At 34.2% G+C, this 16534-nt stretch overlaps 1 protein-coding gene across 4 annotated transcripts; it reads right to left on the bottom strand.

Moving 5' to 3' along the window:
• Positions 1-395: 395 nt before the first annotated feature.
• MRP (Multidrug-Resistance like Protein 1) lies at positions 396-16371 on the bottom strand. 4 transcript variants are annotated; one of them, XM_066289665.1, is made up of 22 exons: positions 16040-16371; positions 15551-15850; positions 13033-13296; positions 11178-11371; positions 10935-11120; positions 10241-10874; positions 9107-9253; positions 8389-8473; positions 8157-8338; positions 7911-8100; positions 7710-7859; positions 7469-7660; positions 7333-7368; positions 6878-7063; positions 6337-6525; positions 6177-6281; positions 3675-3895; positions 2607-3020; positions 2273-2426; positions 2062-2215; positions 1798-2012; positions 396-1408 (listed from the first exon to the last, which is right to left on the bottom strand). In XM_066289665.1, the coding sequence occupies exons 1-22, from the start codon at positions 16082-16084 to the stop codon at positions 1050-1052; spliced, it is 4602 nt and encodes a 1533-aa protein (XP_066145762.1). In that variant the 5' UTR covers positions 16085-16371; the 3' UTR covers positions 396-1049. The 4 variants fall into 4 exon arrangements, with proteins under 4 accessions (XP_066145762.1, XP_066145745.1, XP_066145734.1 ...); XM_066289648.1 differs by lacking the exons at positions 3675-3895; positions 9107-9253 and adding exons at positions 4606-4829; positions 9497-9643 and having other exon boundaries at positions 16040-16370; XM_066289637.1 differs by lacking the exon at positions 3675-3895 and adding an exon at positions 4606-4829 and having other exon boundaries at positions 16040-16370.
• Between the last annotated feature and the right edge of the window lie 163 nt (positions 16372-16534).

Below are 16534 nucleotides of genomic sequence, written 5' to 3'. Positions count from 1 at the left end.
ATTTCCCAGTCTAAACAGAAATCCAATAAATCACAGCTTTTTAACGTCGAAAACTTTGGAAATAAAAAAGCGCCATCTGGTCTAGGTATACTTGCAAATGCGACCATTATAGAAAACTGATCTCTTTCTGATGAATTTGTAATATGCCCGTGAGTCTTCATTAATTTCACAATTCCATTTTTCTGAAATTTTTAGAAAATAAACAAATTCCCGTCTATTTCCCGATATTTTAAATCTCCAAACTCTTCTCCCCCGTAACCTTATCCCAACTTAACCCGAGAAACAATCAAAACTTTTCAGAACGGATTGAAGTTTTCAGGGCAATTTATTTAACTAGTTGTTGAGTAAATCGTCGGCTCTCTGAAACCTTGACCACAGGAACAAAAAAAAACCAATTACAGTTATATAAATACGTGGTTTATTACAAAAAGAACAAAAATACAAAGCTCTAATGAAGTGATTTTTTTATAATATTGTTTGAACATTTGTTTGATTACTACCTATTTTAATATAGAAAATGTGTGGTAATCTTTATTGTGACTACTGTGTTAATTGGCAAACTTAAATTTGCACTTTGCGAATAAATACATGAAAATATGGCAATGTGCCATTATCACAACTAAAACTGTTACTTACGGATAATACACATTTACAAATTATTCTGATACTCCACTACAATAAAAAAAAGCTCACAGATTGTCTTTAGCACATATTTTAAGAATTCAACAACTATTCTTTCTTATTTCTATGACAGCCATAAGGTGAAACGCTTCGTTAAGTAAAAATGGTGCTAAGTACTAAGCGAAACTAATTCCAAAATTTGAACCTTAAAAATGTCTAAGTAGAAAAACTGCATTTACAAACATCACAATTTAGCAAGTTGATCCATAAGGCAAGATTTCACTTGTTAAGTAAAAAAAGAAAACTCACTATCAAACGATGGAATAATTAAATTAAAACCTTCCATTGTTGGGCCGTTTGAATTCTACCTAAAAATATTAATCTCAACAATAATCAAAATAAGCATTTGTAAATTGTAGTTAAAATGTTTAGGCCAACCCTGCATCCCTACACATGCCGTGGAATATACTATCAGGACGCGCAAGTAAATTGGAAGGAGTGTCGAATTCCACTATCCGCCCTTTATCCAATACAATCACCCTATCAGAGTCCATTATCGTATTCAACCGATGGGCGATGGTTAAAACTGTGCACTCTTTGAACTCCGTTTTGATGGTTCTTTGAATTAAATCGTCTGTTTCCAAGTCCACGGCAGCTGTGGCTTCATCAAGAATTAAAATTTTGGTCTTACGTAACAGAGCTCGGGCCAAGCAGACTAACTGACGTTGGCCTACCGAGAGGTTCTCGCCTCCTTCGGCGACTTCATGATTCAGGCCCGCCGCTAAACCTATGTAAAATTTAAAAATGTCGAAATTAAGCTATCTATTTTTGATAGATTTAGGATATGAAATTGATGCTAATATACAGAGTGATTCAATCTATGCTCACACTAAATATTATCTATAAATTAATGAAGTTTTGTTATTAAAATTGTTTACCATAAACTAGTATATTGACTATTAACACCTAATAATAGAAATGAGTATTTGGTGATCATTAATAGTATAAAAATTCTCGTTGTGTCGCACATATCACAAAAAGCAACAGATATTTGAAAATTATGCTTGCTTGAATATTCCTAGAATATCTGATGTTATTTTCTAAAGGCAACAATAAAATAAGCCTACAGTATAAATAAAAAATAGAATCCACTACAAAACAACACGATATTCTTACCTTTCACGAACGCCTTAAGATGAGCCAGCTCCAAAGATCTCCACACATCATCGTCACTATGTGTATCAAATGGATCCAAATTCATTCTAAGGGAGCCCGAAAATAAGACTGCATCCTGAGGAATAATCGTCAAACGAGATCTCAAAGTATGCAGGCCCAGGCTAGCCACATTAACGCCATCAATTATAATTTGCCCGTCCGAAGCTTCAATGATCCTAAATTCGGCTAATATAAATTAGTTTTTATAAAGTAATATTTTCTTGCCTAAACAATGAGAGAGTTAAGCTGGACTTTCCTGCTCCAGTCCTGCCGACAATTCCAACCTTTTCACCTCCTTTAACGGTGAAATTTAGTCCATTTAAAACTAATTCCAATCCTGGGCGATAGCGTACTGAATAATCTTTAAATGTGACTGCACCTAATTGCAATAAAAAACATTTATTTATTAAAAATAATGATAATATAAAAAAAATACCAGTCTCAGGCCATGAAGTGGGCATAATTGTACCGGGAATATCCCAAGGAGCTTCTGAAGGTACTTCAGCGTACTCTTTAATTCGCTCTACAGCCACAATATTTGTTTCGACATCGGAGGTCATTCGGACCAACCAGTTAAGGGTTTGCGTGATCTAGAAAAAGATTTTGAGATATAAAAACACATATTAAAGATTCAATAAACGTCTCCAAACAAGCTATAGAATTGCGTTTGGCCGAAAAATCACTCCTTAATACACGAATTTACATATCTGTAATTACCAAAACCAATTTTACCAACTCTATAGCTAGCTCTGAAATACTGCTTTAACTACCTGCAAACAATACGTAATGGACAATCCCACCAAACCCGGCAATTGATCTTTCCCCAAGACAGCAAATAATGCTGCAAACAATATAATAAAATTTCCAATCATCTCCAACCTAACAGCCAACCATCGATTGGATATAATGCTGGGATAATAACAAATCTGGTTCTGATCCACTTTGGTCTCGGATTCTCTTGTGAATCTGTCCTGTTGGCCATAAGCCCTTATGGCCTGAACACCACTCACCGTCTCCCCGAAATGTGAATAAATCGGGGATCTAGAGACAGATTCAAGTCGTTTTAATTGTCTAGATGTGGCCACGTAAAAACGCTGAATGAAATAGTATATCAGGCCAATGGGAAGTATTACGATTATGAAGGGTGGGGTGGTGTAGCTAGTCACCACTAGTGTACCGATCACCTAAAAAGAAAGTGATAAATGTAAGTCAGTATTTAAAATTCAAGGTTTGTCGCAGACTTATAAGGCAGTTATATTTTTGCGGAGGGGACACTTCTGAGGTTTATAAAATTGTCATTCTTTGTTGGCAATTATATTAAATACGACCAATAAATGGCCGTTATTTCAAAATGGATCAACAGACGTTATGGTTTCCGTAGATCGTTATATTATACATGAAAATTAATAACAACAAACGAAACTCCAGAGTTCCATGTACAATTACATTGAATCGATACTAAATACTACACTTGATAACCACGTGAGTCTAAGCTTTCTTAAAGTTTCACAGAGAAGAAAAACAAATTGGTTATTCGTACTAAACAATATTAGGGAATGAAATCTGATTTGATTTTAGAGGAATGGGCAACTCTACGCAGATTGGAATTTTAATTCATATAGTCTATTTAATAATGTAATATATTAAAAATTAATGGCTTCCAATAACTGTTTATCAGCCAAAACCGGACTTTCGAATATCCTAAAGATAGAATGACAATTTTACATAACCACAAATGACTATTGACTACAGCAACCAACAATTCAGCCAAACTCTCACGAACCGTTCCCGATACTCTAGCTCTAACAACCCTACTCAATAAATCAAACTCTCAATACCTCAAAAATACAATACATGCCATCGTTAATATACCAAGGTAGGGTATCGTCGACAACCTCCACGTCTGTGGCAAACCTAGACAATATCCTTCCGGAGGGCGTGGTGTCGAAAAACTTTATAGGCAAACGTAAAATGTTATGCAACAAGTGTTTATGCAATAACGCAGCCGCTGCTACGCATCCGAGCTCGGGAACTAACTGCAGGAAAACTGAGAAAAACGCTGAAAAGAAAAAAATTATCTAGGAATAAGGGTACTGATGCGCACCAAAGCCTTGTTGGTCTATGTCTTACAAACGGAAGAATTGTGTTAAGTGCAAGCATTTAAAAAGCAAGTTAATTAGGTTAGAAAGTTAGCGAAGCGATTATTATTAGATCTTTGCAATCACGTTTCTCTACAATCATGCTATTGATAAGTTCTAATGAGTTTTCCTCGATTGATGCAACATGCAACATCCATTGTTTAAAGGAAAACTTACAATCAGCCCGCTCTCGACGACCTCGTAACAGTTAAACGGCAACTCGATATCGATATCAGTTAGATCCTTGGAAAATCGAGATACGATTCTACCGAATGGTCGGATTTCGAAAAAATACATCGGCTGACGAAGCACGTTGTAGAGCAGACGTCTGTGAATTGCAATGGCAGCATTTAGACACGCTATTGTTAAATTCACCTCCGAAGAACAAACTGATATCGCTATAAACATCAGATTAGTGTAACTGTATTAGTTTATATAAGGCTGATTAGTTACTATTAGTAAATGCGACTTTCTTTGGAGACAAACGTTATAATACATGCAAATACTCATAAAAGTCATGCTAACAATTCTATAAACTCTCAAATATCGCCGCATATGCGTTATTTATTTTTCGCAATAAACCCACAAATATAACTGCCTTAAACGTTACCGCAACTTTAATAGCACTAACCGAAAAGAAACACGTAATCCATCCTCGCAAAGTCATCGGTAAAACTGTGTCCAACGTATCGACGTCCTTGGAAAACCTGTTAAGGATTCTGCCTATGGGGGTGACGTCGAAAAAGGTGGTATTGGGTGCACGCAATATATTAGATAGAAGCACCAAATGAAGTTTCTTGGCGGCGTTTAATGTGCCCACATACAGAGCTAACGATGCGAAGAAGATAACGACGACTAAAAAAATTTATGTCACTTTTACCGACGCTTTGTAGAGATTTGCAAATTATTATTTGCCTGACAAGTGCAACAAGTGACTTTACGATATGTTAATTATAGGTGAACAAACTATGTGAAACGGATTAACAATTGACTAGACACTTTCACACGTGTTGGGTCCTAGTCGAGTGCAGTAAAATATCCTTTAAGATACTTGTTAGATACCATACTTTTCCTATGGACATATATGTTAATTTTATTGACTTCCGTCAATTCGATAAAGTATTAGCGTAAGGTGATATGTTTTACCTCATGCATGTCAATGTTAAATAGGCACAAAAGTTTTTGATACTGACACGTGCCCCTTTAAATTACGTGTTATAGAAATTTCAACCACCCGTGTGCAGTAAAGTATTATTTTCAGTCCGAATACTTTTTCAGCAAAACCACTTTACTGCACGCTTGTAGGAAAAATTATTCGTCATGATGAATTAGTTTTGAAGGAGAGTTCGGTTTGCATCAGTACTTTTGCGTCTCAAATAATCCTATCAAAAACACGCGCATATAATTACGAAATTTATATCACGTTTACCCTTATGAAAATAGATTTCTATGATAATACTGCATAGTAAATTATCAAATCCTTCATGTCTTAGAGAGTGATGAAGGGCAAGAGCTTTCCAACGCATAATCATGAACTCTAATAAATTTTGGGCCAGCTATTATAACCTCTTCCAGTCAAAGGGTAAATTATTTTTACTCACTACATCCCATTTTAACCACGTCAAAAATATCATATCACTAATATATACTTTTTCATAAAACCACAACTGCTTCCCCAAAATATTATTTGTTTCACCTGAAACAACTTTATTTTCCAAGGACAAACTCTGTAAATTTTGTTTAGGTATATTCCAACAAAATTACAAGATGGAAATGATTGGCGATCAATGAAGCAAACTAGACGTGCATAAGCTTAATGTGACGGAAAAATGCTACAAAAATGCTGCAAAATCACGATTCCCTTCTACCTAAAACATTTAATAGGTGCAACCTTATGATAAAAATGTTAGTAATGGTTTGTGTAGTTCGTTAAAACTGATATTTGAGAAGTATAAAAATGTGTAAATAATATAACTTAACAGAATTATTAGTTTTTTGAACGAAAGATAAGTAATTAAGAACTAAAATCTTTTAAGATGAATCAGACGTAATCATTTTAAGAGTATTGTTTTACATGCAGAAAATGTAATTAATAATGGCATCAAAATTACATTAAAAAATTGGATCAAGTCATCGCGGCATGCATAATAATTAGTTAAAATATACATAAAAATAAGATCAAAACATCAACTAATGGCTTACCCTGGCCAACTCCTAAAGCACCATAAACCCCCAAATACAAATCTCGTTTAGACGTATTCACAGTCCCATTTTCATTGACCATATTTTTATCATCGGCCCATACACCTTTGAAAAATAAATTTTATCAAATACAGTAAGCTCCCTAAATTATATTATATACCTAACCAAACGTTCGAACCAATGCTGAATGCTTGGAACAACATGTTCAGAAACACCGTAATAATAACCACAAAAATACCAATCGACAACAAATAATGTTTATAAACTTGCCAGCTAACACTACCAGTTTCGGATTTTTCTACTTCGATTAGTTTTTCTCCTTGGATAGGACCATTAACTCCTTTTGACTCTGAAAAATGCAATTAGTGTTTTCTTCATAGAGTTGGAGACGGTCGATTGACCAAACATTTGAGATTTTTTAAAACTTAAATTACACTCAGTACTAAGGCCGCAAATGTATACGTGAATTTTACACATGTTAAAAGATACTAAATCATTTAAGCATATACCTATCCAATGTTCTTCACAAATTTACTTGAAATTTTGAACATTTAAGCTGTTTTTTGCTTTTCAAAATGGCGATTCCCAACAAAAAAATAATTTGAGTAAGTTGCACATTTTCTGGTCAAATAATAGAAAATAATTTCGCTGGTCAAAGTCCGTGATCCTATCTATTTAGTTTAAGAAATGGTTTCTCTTACCTTTTCTGGGACTTTTGTTGCTATCTTGCGACTTTTGCCGTTGCAAAGATCCATTCAAAGCAGGATTTGAACCAGTCTCCGATTTCGATTCTGATGTTCTTGATCTCTTACGTACAAACTGCCTTGACACGTCTTCACCCAATTCGCTTAATTGACGACTGAGTTGAGTTTTAAGTTCGTCCAGTTCTAGAAGAAAAATATACTATAGTTTCGGAAATGCAACAAAAAACCTAAACAAGAAATCAACATTAAAACTCTTACTCGGAGTCAAATTCGCCTTATGTAAGATGTTAATTTGTGGCAAGTGTCATAACTTTTATGCTCAAAGACAGATTAAAAAAAATTATGATTCTTGTTCAATTTTTTAACAAATAAGATCACATTCCGTTTACACTTCGCCAAAACACGAAATCAACGGAGAAACAACATACATTCTCAAATACCAAATTACATACCAGAACTCTCTGAAAGTTTACTGCGGATTCGACGCGCTATAAAATAATTTTCTGTTGAAAACCCAAAATACTATCAACAAATGAACAAAAAACTCAATTAGAGCTCAACTGAAATAAATTTCAATGATAAACTTACCTTCCTCATCTTCATCCTGTTCCTGAATGTGCTGCAACAAGAACTCAGCAAAAGCTCCCTTTTTGTCAAGCAGTTCCTGATAAGTACCATTTTCAGAAATTTCTCCATGATTTAAAACATAGATTTTATCGGTGTGGGGTAAGTACGTTATACCGTGAGTTACCAATACACGGGTTTTACGTTTCAGTAATCCTGGAATACAGCAATATTATATAAATATTGAAGGAAAGAGTTACGGTACCTTTCGGTCCTAAAACTTGTTCAAAAATGTGCTTTCCCACATGGGAGTCTACAGCACTAAGTGGATCGTCCAAATAGTAAATGTCAGCATCGGCGTAAACAGCCCTAGCCAAACTTACACGCTGTTTTTGCCCCCCAGACAAGTTTATACCTAAAAAAATTGCATGACTAATCATCGATGTGTTCTTAATATCTAACTAACCCTTCTCTCCTATTTCAGTCTGATCTCCACCAGGGAGCATTTCAAAGTCAGGCTTCAATGCACATGCCTCTATAACCTTATCATACATGGACTTATTAAAAGGTTTTCCAAATAAAATATTATCCTTTAGGGTAGCGTTTTGAATCCAGGCTTGCTGGGCCACGTACGCCACTGTTCCATAAGTATTCACCTTAAAATTGTTAGTCTTAAATCCAATAATATTGGATTTAGTTTATTGAAACTTACTCTTCCTGAAACTTTGTCCATTTCTCCCAATAAAGCGCAAATAAGACTGCTTTTGCCTGACCCTACGGGGCCCACAACAGCACTTAGAGTTCTATGCGGAATTCTAATATTAACGTTCTTCAAAGTAGAGTCGTCATCGCCTCCCCACGAAAAATTTCCGTTTTCAATTACTAAGGGTTCGGCTATAAATTTTAAATTCAGTAATTCAGTAAAAACAAACATGTGAATATACCTTCATTAGAATCATGGGTAATAGTATTGGGATCCAGTTCTTCAGCGTTCATGAACGTGTTTATTCTTTTAACGGACACCCAAGTCTGAAAGTGACATTACATATAGGGAAACGATCATTAACGCTAGAACATTATTTGCAATATTATTCTGATGATTCAGGGGTTATTTTTTAACCGCTGCTCGCTAGGATAAATTGATATGTACAAAGTATTTAATAATATTACAAATAGTGTCCCACGACATTTTCCAATCCTGGTTTACATCAATTAAAAATCAGTGCAAGAAATGAGCGTTATAATGAATAGAGATGTTTAGTAATGAATTTTAGGCATTCTCCAAACCATTAAACACCTGACTATAATTTCCTGAACGAAAGTTAACCAGTAATTAACTAAAATGTAAAAATCGAAAAAATTCTAAATAATTCTGATCATCCATAACCGGATTAGTATTTTTAAGTTCTCATTGTCTCACACTGAGACATCCTATAAAATTGATTTTCTACTTTGCACCAATACATTGAAAGCTTCTAATGAATCGTTCTATTTCAGTCCTATTTATCCATATAATATAGTACTAACAACCCAGCTACTTCAAGACTGTTTTCTAAATTTGAACAAGCAGGAAATATATCTATCTCGAACTTATCGGATCTACTAGCAAATTAAGACTGAATTAGAACTTCAATGAAAATAAGTGTAGGATAAAGTGCTTACTTGAACCATGTTGGATATCATCATAGGCAACATACTGAGAGGGAACCTTAAAATATTGAAAAGCGATATAGAAACGTACGCTTTGCTCGCGTCGAGCACATTGTTCTCATCCACTAAGACGTAAGTAGCGAAACTGACCAGTGACACCTAGGGCATGCAATAGAAACGATGACGTCTAAATCTAAATGTTTACTTCCGCATGTAAGAATATTAATAACAGCACGACTGATAAACTAAAATGTTTAACTGAAAGGGCAGATCCTTCGACCACCACAAACCATGGAAGTTAAATTATAAATAATTGGGCACTGCCACCTAAATGCGGTAATAATAAGGGGAAAGTATTAGTTGAGTGCGTGAAGTCCAGGTCCAAATGAGGCCCCAGTTTACCTCCACAGTGTAAACCAACAGGATCGGCAGGATTCCCATCGGCACGCTCATGAGACTGAAAAGACTTAAAGACTTAAAGGTTATCTCCGGTGTTAGGATGTTTGTCTTGTCGCTAAAGATGAAGGACACGAAAGTTGCCAAAACGACCTAGATACAAATATTATAAACACATACGTAGAAATTAACTAGTTACTGTATAAGCATTTTCAGAATTCATACTGTCTCTAATCTGGAGAATTCGTGTTTGAACAAAAACAAGTAGCATTTTGAATCTTGTAACGAATATTATTGACGTATGAATTCCGATAGAACAAATCTAACATGAACTTTAAATTGTAAAATCGTCTTTATTTTCCACTGCAAGCAGTCATTTTGGATATGAACTTTCGGAATATATTTTGGCGAAATACCTAAAGAAATTTCAATAACACACGTCATCTTACAGGTCGTCCTTGTATTAATATTATATTTTTAAACCACAAATAAGCTCTCCTAGTAGATAAATATTAGTTTATGCATGCATCTGTTCCCTTATCTTCAATTCCCTCTAATAATGTGACTGTAACATTAAACCCATAAACAAAAAACCTTGCATAATGTTACCATTAACCGCTTATTTTCATTAATATCTCATGTAATTCTGGACATACACTGAAAATGCTTATACGACACAATACACATTTAATATCGAAAATAAATAGAAATTTGCATTAAATTTTAATTTAAAATAAAAATTCAACTTACCAAAAATGGGGCACAAGACCATATAAACGAAGTCCCTGCGTTCAAATACGCAGCCTCTTTCAGCACCTTAACCTCCTTATCTCTAATCTTCAACACTTGAGCCTCAAAACTGGGCTCCCATGCGTACAACTTGAGTACTTTAATGCCACTCAAAACCTCGTTCATTAATTTGACCCTCTCATCTTTATTCTTCATTTGCTTCATTTGTAGACTTTTGGTTTTATTCGCGATAAAACCGTTAATTGGGATCAAGAATATCATTACAGCCAGACCGGCCAAAACCGAGGGCCCCAATTCCTGCCATAAAAAGTACATGGAAAGACAGATTTGCAGAGGGGCAGACCATATCATGTTGAGATAGGCGGTTAGATCCATAAATTTCTGGGCATCCACCGACATAAGATTTACTATTTCGCCCGCGGTTCTCTCTTTACGTGCCTTATTCGAGATTTTAAGAGATTTCCTGTAAATAGTGGCCACTAGGGCGGTTCTAATTCGCATGCCCACTATAAACATTCGATTAAAATACTGGGCCAAGATTAGGGTTTGAATCGTGGCGGTTACAAACATTAGGACTGCGAATAGGGGGCCGTGCCAGAAGTAGCCTCCAGTTTTTACAAATGTAATTATGAATCTTCAAAGAAATATCACTATTAAGTAAACATGTGATATATGGTTAAAATGATATATATACCCTAAAATTTGAGGACTGATGAACATAAGAATGTCTTGAATGAACTTCAAGCTGGCGCCGAAAAGAAACATTAGCCCAAATGAACGGACTAATGCAGGCAATACTGAGGCTTCAGTCTTTTTTTCAGGAAGAAAATCTATTTGCCCAGTGTCTCCTTTAAATTGCGCTCTGGCATGGGGAGCAATCCTTATAATAGTTTTACAATAAATTTCTAACACCTCAATCGACATTTTTAATGCTTACTTTTTTGATTTTAGTAAAGTTTCCTTCCAGTGCTTCTCAAAGATCGGCACCACTTCCGCGGCGGAATCCGCAGGATTTAAGTCCCACAAGTCCTGGGTTTCAAGAGGTTTTCTGAACCCGGTCCAGGTCATTTTATCAAACCATGCGAATACTAGTCGAGATATGAAGCTTGCGCCGTCTTCGGGACATGGATTCTTAAAAAGAAGAAACATGTAATATTTCATGATATACCTATTATAATTTATCTTAAATTCCTTTTTCTTCCTCTAAACACATTTTTGGTTCAGGTTGGAAAATTAAAAGCGCCTCGAGATTTAAATACGTAGGGAGCAATGTGGGAAACACATGTTCTACGACAACTAAATCCTATAATTTTCTCAAGTAGTTTATAGCTACATTATATATTATTTATAGATAATATTTAAACAAAGGAACGGACGTTGACCTATACAGTAGTTTTTGAATTTTAACTTATACTTGGGTATATCTATTATAGGTACTACTTAATACGAACTTTAATAGGCTTAGAGCTTCTCTTTCACAAATGATAATATCAGAACTTTTTAATGCAACTAATATGTATAAGCTATTAAAACCAATTACAGCACAATTCTATCAGTAGAATCTCGACCATAACGCAAACAACTCTTTTTTTTTATTTCAAAAACTACCTCCCACCCCATTATAATGAACCGTAAAATGAGTCAATATGAAAGTCTACTTTTTGTTTCTCTCTTGTAAAAAGCCTGAATAGTATCAACACTTTTCAAAATAATTTCTAATTTCTCGATTTTCCAGCCAAGTTTAATAATTAAAACATTTAAAAGTGGCATTTTAGAAACATTCGATATTCTACATATCCGGTCCGGCTCACATCTCAAAATCAATAAAATTAGAAATTTATTTGGTATGTAAAGAACTCTTCTGTGTTTCTTTCTGGTTAAGAAGGAAAGCAGGTAGCACGAAACCAGTTTACAAGCAAACTCTTCGAACGGGAATAAACTATGTATTTCGTGTAACACAACAAGAGGTATGAAAGCCATGTTTTTAAAAACATAATTGAAGAATAAATCTAAAACTATATCAATAATCTAATGTGAAATAGACAATCAACGATTTTCCGTTATACTCTGTCCTATAATGGGTATTACCTGGGAATATTCCAACTCAAACAAGCTGTTTCGTAAATAATAAAAGATGAGCAAACAGCCAGTCATCAGTGTATAGACATCTGCATTCAAGGACAGATAAGCACATTATGTACGTTTTGCTGAAGAGTTAATCAATGTTATTTTGAAACTTTAGTATAAACGTGTTGAGTACCAAAAAATTGCTGGTATATCCGTTAATAAAAAACACCAAAACATCGTTTTTATGTGAATTATAATTTACTCGAAATATTTCCCGTTGGTTTAAAGCAATCTTTTTAACCTTGAATTGAAGGAATGTGTTTGTGTTCTTACCTACGATTTCGTGCTTCAAATCATCTTGTCTCTTACGTAATTTCAACGCGAGTTGGAAATTGTTGTAAATCAGGATTTGATCTAGCATTGATTTATTAATGCCTACAGCAATTAGGTCATAAATTACTGCGTTTTTAAATGTGAGTGATAACTGGGCTTCCCCTGATGGAAATACATATGAGGAATTTATTTAAATAACAAGTAGTACTACCGCAACAAAATTTTAATCAGTAATAATCAATCTATACGACTCTTACGAATTTGCAAGTAATGCTGAAACACAATACAATAATGTCTCCAAATTTAGATTTTTTGTGGTAGAAAATAAATCACAGGAAATACCGTCACTAATAATAATTATAATTATTATTCTTGAAGGTTATAAATATTACCTGCGTGTTGGGATATTTGGTCACTATTGGAGGCTGGTCGGCAAAACAGTTCAGCAGGAGCATCAACACAACCAAGGGGTAGTACACGAGGTAGCTGATGTATTGATAGTAGGACGAGGGTATATCTTGCCTTTGAGCCCCTCTGATTTCTGTCCTGAACTGGGCTGCTCCAAAGAGGGACACCAGAAACCAGAAGAGAAACTGGAGGCCCGAAGAACGAATGCCATATTTGCGGTTGTAAAAGAGAAGCAGCCCTGAGAGGAGCTATAAAAAAATTAATATCATCAATATCAAGGACGATCATTAAAAAAAATCTCAAATAGGCCTTTAAATAGCATATGCATATCTTGGGTAAATTAATCTGTTATCAGTTGTCATCCAAATGTTTAATGGTAAATAGTAAAGAATTTAATCAACGCCCTACATTTGAGGTTCACAGATTACTGTTTTTCTTAAAAATTAAAAAAAGAACCGTTAATTGAAAAGCTTAATCAAACTTTGTAAACAAACTGGTTTATTAATCGCTGCTGTATTACATACCATCAGTAATTTTCAGCCACAAATCTTTACTTAGTTATAGCAATTTAGCCAGTCATGAGGCCTTTAGAATGAGCATTGCATACTGTTGCGCAATGACATGTCTCAATTAGAAAGAGGACAAATTCCGTAATTGAGACCATTTGTCACCAAATTCAGAGAAGACAGAAAGACTGACGAACTTTTAGGCCTTAAAAAATATAGCGTACTAGCAGCTAAATGTAAAAGAGAGCAAGGTTGTTACGGGTTTTGAACCTCGTTTCAAATGAATCAATGATTCGGGTTAGGCTTTGATTTGATAGCAAATTTGGGCGCTAATTTTAAACAAGGTACATGAACTGTGATTTTTTAATCTTTTAAATATAACTGAAGCACTGTACATACCTTGAGGTGACAGTAAATTTTGACAAATTTAATCTTAACTAATATGTTCTCATATGACTTCATACAATAAGCTCTTTGTAAATGAGATAATTATGCGCCTATTATTTTCAGAAATGCTATTTGTTTTTAGACAAGATAGATGGATCCTTAAATTTACAGATACCTTGTAGGTCCTTTACCTAAATCATACATAATTATCTTAGAGGGACACATAAATAATTTAATTAACTATTGCATTCTTTGCCAATTTATTTTTAAATTAATTTATGCTTATGTCAAAATATGGAACTGATAAGTATTATTAATGATGAATATTGTACATAAGTTTTTCAACACTTCCTATACAATACTAAGTCCCCATTCATCAAAATTTAGTCTCGATATCGTCATCAGAAAAAAATGCTTCATTTATTGACTATTATCCTCTTTATAATATACTTGTATATAAAATTCAATAGCAAAATAATGAATTAGGTAATTTCTCATTATCCTTAACCTTCTCCTTAATTCTTATTACCAACCTAATAACAAGAGATCTGAACCTTACTAGATAATTGTACATTTACTTTCTATGTCTTTTGTTTAGATTGTGAATTTTAAATCAGTTATAAGAATCAAAACTTTTTTTATATGTATAAACATGTCAAAATTCCTGATTTTTATTAAGCAAGTAAAAATCTATTATCCGTCCTCAATTTTATCTCAATTTACTTAAAATAAGACACCATAGAAACTTTTTAGAAAACCAGAAAACTCCAAGGAATTCCTAGACTATTAACTTTTGTTAATAGCTTCTTCTCCTTATTTACCCTTCCCCAACTAACATTCACCAATGACTACCACACAAATTAGTTGCAAATATATGCTGTAGCCAAACATTGAACAATTTATTATTAGTGCCTTTAAGTGTCAATTTCTACTATTTAGATTTAATTAACCTTTAGGTCATCACTGATTGTTGAAAATTGCTACTTCAATGATGACTTTAACGAATAAATCTATAAAAATAAAATAAACTTTGAATGAAATAACTGCTACAGACCTACATATATACACCAAGAGATAAATCTGAAACATTACAAATTCACTTATACCTAGACTGTTAAAAAATGTGTTGGTATTAGATATTTTTTCAAGTTACTAAATATTTAGCTGTTTTTGATGTTATTTAGCTTACAAATAAAATCATTAATATGCTCTCCTTGAACCCAGAGCAAAAAGCCCTAATTAATAATTCTTTCAGATGCAACCTCACTATGCAAAATATTTCAACACAATTTAAAACTAGCAAAAATACATGAAGCAATTAAAAATCTCCACTTAAATCTAAAGTGACAGTGGCAGGAGAAAGACTAACAAATACTGAACTTTAGTATAAATTTTTAAAAACCTTGATTGCAGTCTCATAAAAAATGCTTAGGCTGGGATGATAAATAAACCTAAACCCTATAACACTAAAGCACCTTCATACACAAGAAACTTGATTTTTAATATGCCACACTATTTTCACGCACTCATCTTCTATCCTAATGCTTCTCCCAGAATTTTCTTCATACAACTCTTACTGATATCAATAAGTGGGAGAAAATATACTTACAAAAGACACTAGCTTCAGCAAAGGTGTATATATATCCACATTTGGAATAGAGTCTGTCCTGGATTTATGCATATTCCAAACAAAATCACTGATCATTAAAACATTCAAGGCACTAGTGACAGCAAGTTTTGTCAAGTTCAGCCAATTCCACGGGATATCTTTCTTAATGCTGCTTACAATATAATAGACTTCCAAGCCTGCAAACACCCACAGAAACACACATGGTATCCACACCAAAATTGTCTTTTCGAAGCATATTGTGAAATCTGGGTCATCAGTCTCCCAGGTGAGTGATGTATTCTGAAATCAAATTAAAGATAAAGATATGTTAACCTAGAGATGTGTGGTTAAATATATAGCTCAAGATACACTTGTTAAGCAGGGTTCTAGGGAGTGCTTTATTATATTATAAAAAGGGGGTACCGAGAGAACCGGTGATTATGTCATAATAAACAATAGCAAAATGAGGCTCGTTTGAGAAATGCTTACCCAAAATTCCGAGTCACAAAACCGGTCAATTGCAGCCCTAGCCATTGTATTTTGCTCGCTGAATGGAATTTCAACGTGTTGTGAAATTTAAGATAAAATCGAACTACGGAGTGCAAAACAACGAGCGACGAACCAGTTTAAATTGTTCAAATGCGATGGATGCCGCTGACCAACTCCGAACTGACCCTGAATCTGAATTCAATGGAAAGCGCGACGGAAATCATTAGCAGATCAGGTTGCTAAAGGGGACATGCGCCATTGAGTGTTCAGCAATCAACAATTATTCAAAATTCAACAAATCATGTTCACATCACATAATCAACAATAATTTTTTTATACTGACTTTGACAACTAATTTGATGCAGGTCAGCTGATAGGCACGTGTAAAATGATAGAACAAAAAATTATATTCCTTCTTTTTTCATTTACACTATCGCCATCTAGTGAAGCAGCAGTTTCACGCGCTTATGGTGCACCCTTTTGTATCGTTGACAG

The sequence above is a fragment of the Euwallacea fornicatus genome, chromosome 1 (genome assembly GCF_040115645.1).
Source record: "Euwallacea fornicatus isolate EFF26 chromosome 1, ASM4011564v1, whole genome shotgun sequence".
Lineage (NCBI taxonomy): Eukaryota > Metazoa > Arthropoda > Insecta > Coleoptera > Curculionidae > Euwallacea > Euwallacea fornicatus.
This window is presented reverse-complemented; position numbering and strand designations above follow the sequence as displayed.

Excerpts from the sequence above, each read along its gene's own strand:
- MRP (XM_066289648.1), bottom strand. The coding sequence starts at position 16,084 with ATGGCTAGGGCTGCAATTGACCGGTTTTGTGACTCGGAATTTTGG. Across the intron at positions 8,339-8,388 it reads TACCCATGATTCTAATGAAG|CCGAACCCTTAGTAATTGAA; the intron begins GTATATTCACAT and ends TAAAATTTATAG. Across the intron at positions 7,661-7,709 it reads ACAAGTTTTAGGACCGAAAG|GATTACTGAAACGTAAAACC; the intron begins GTACCGTAACTC and ends GCTGTATTCCAG.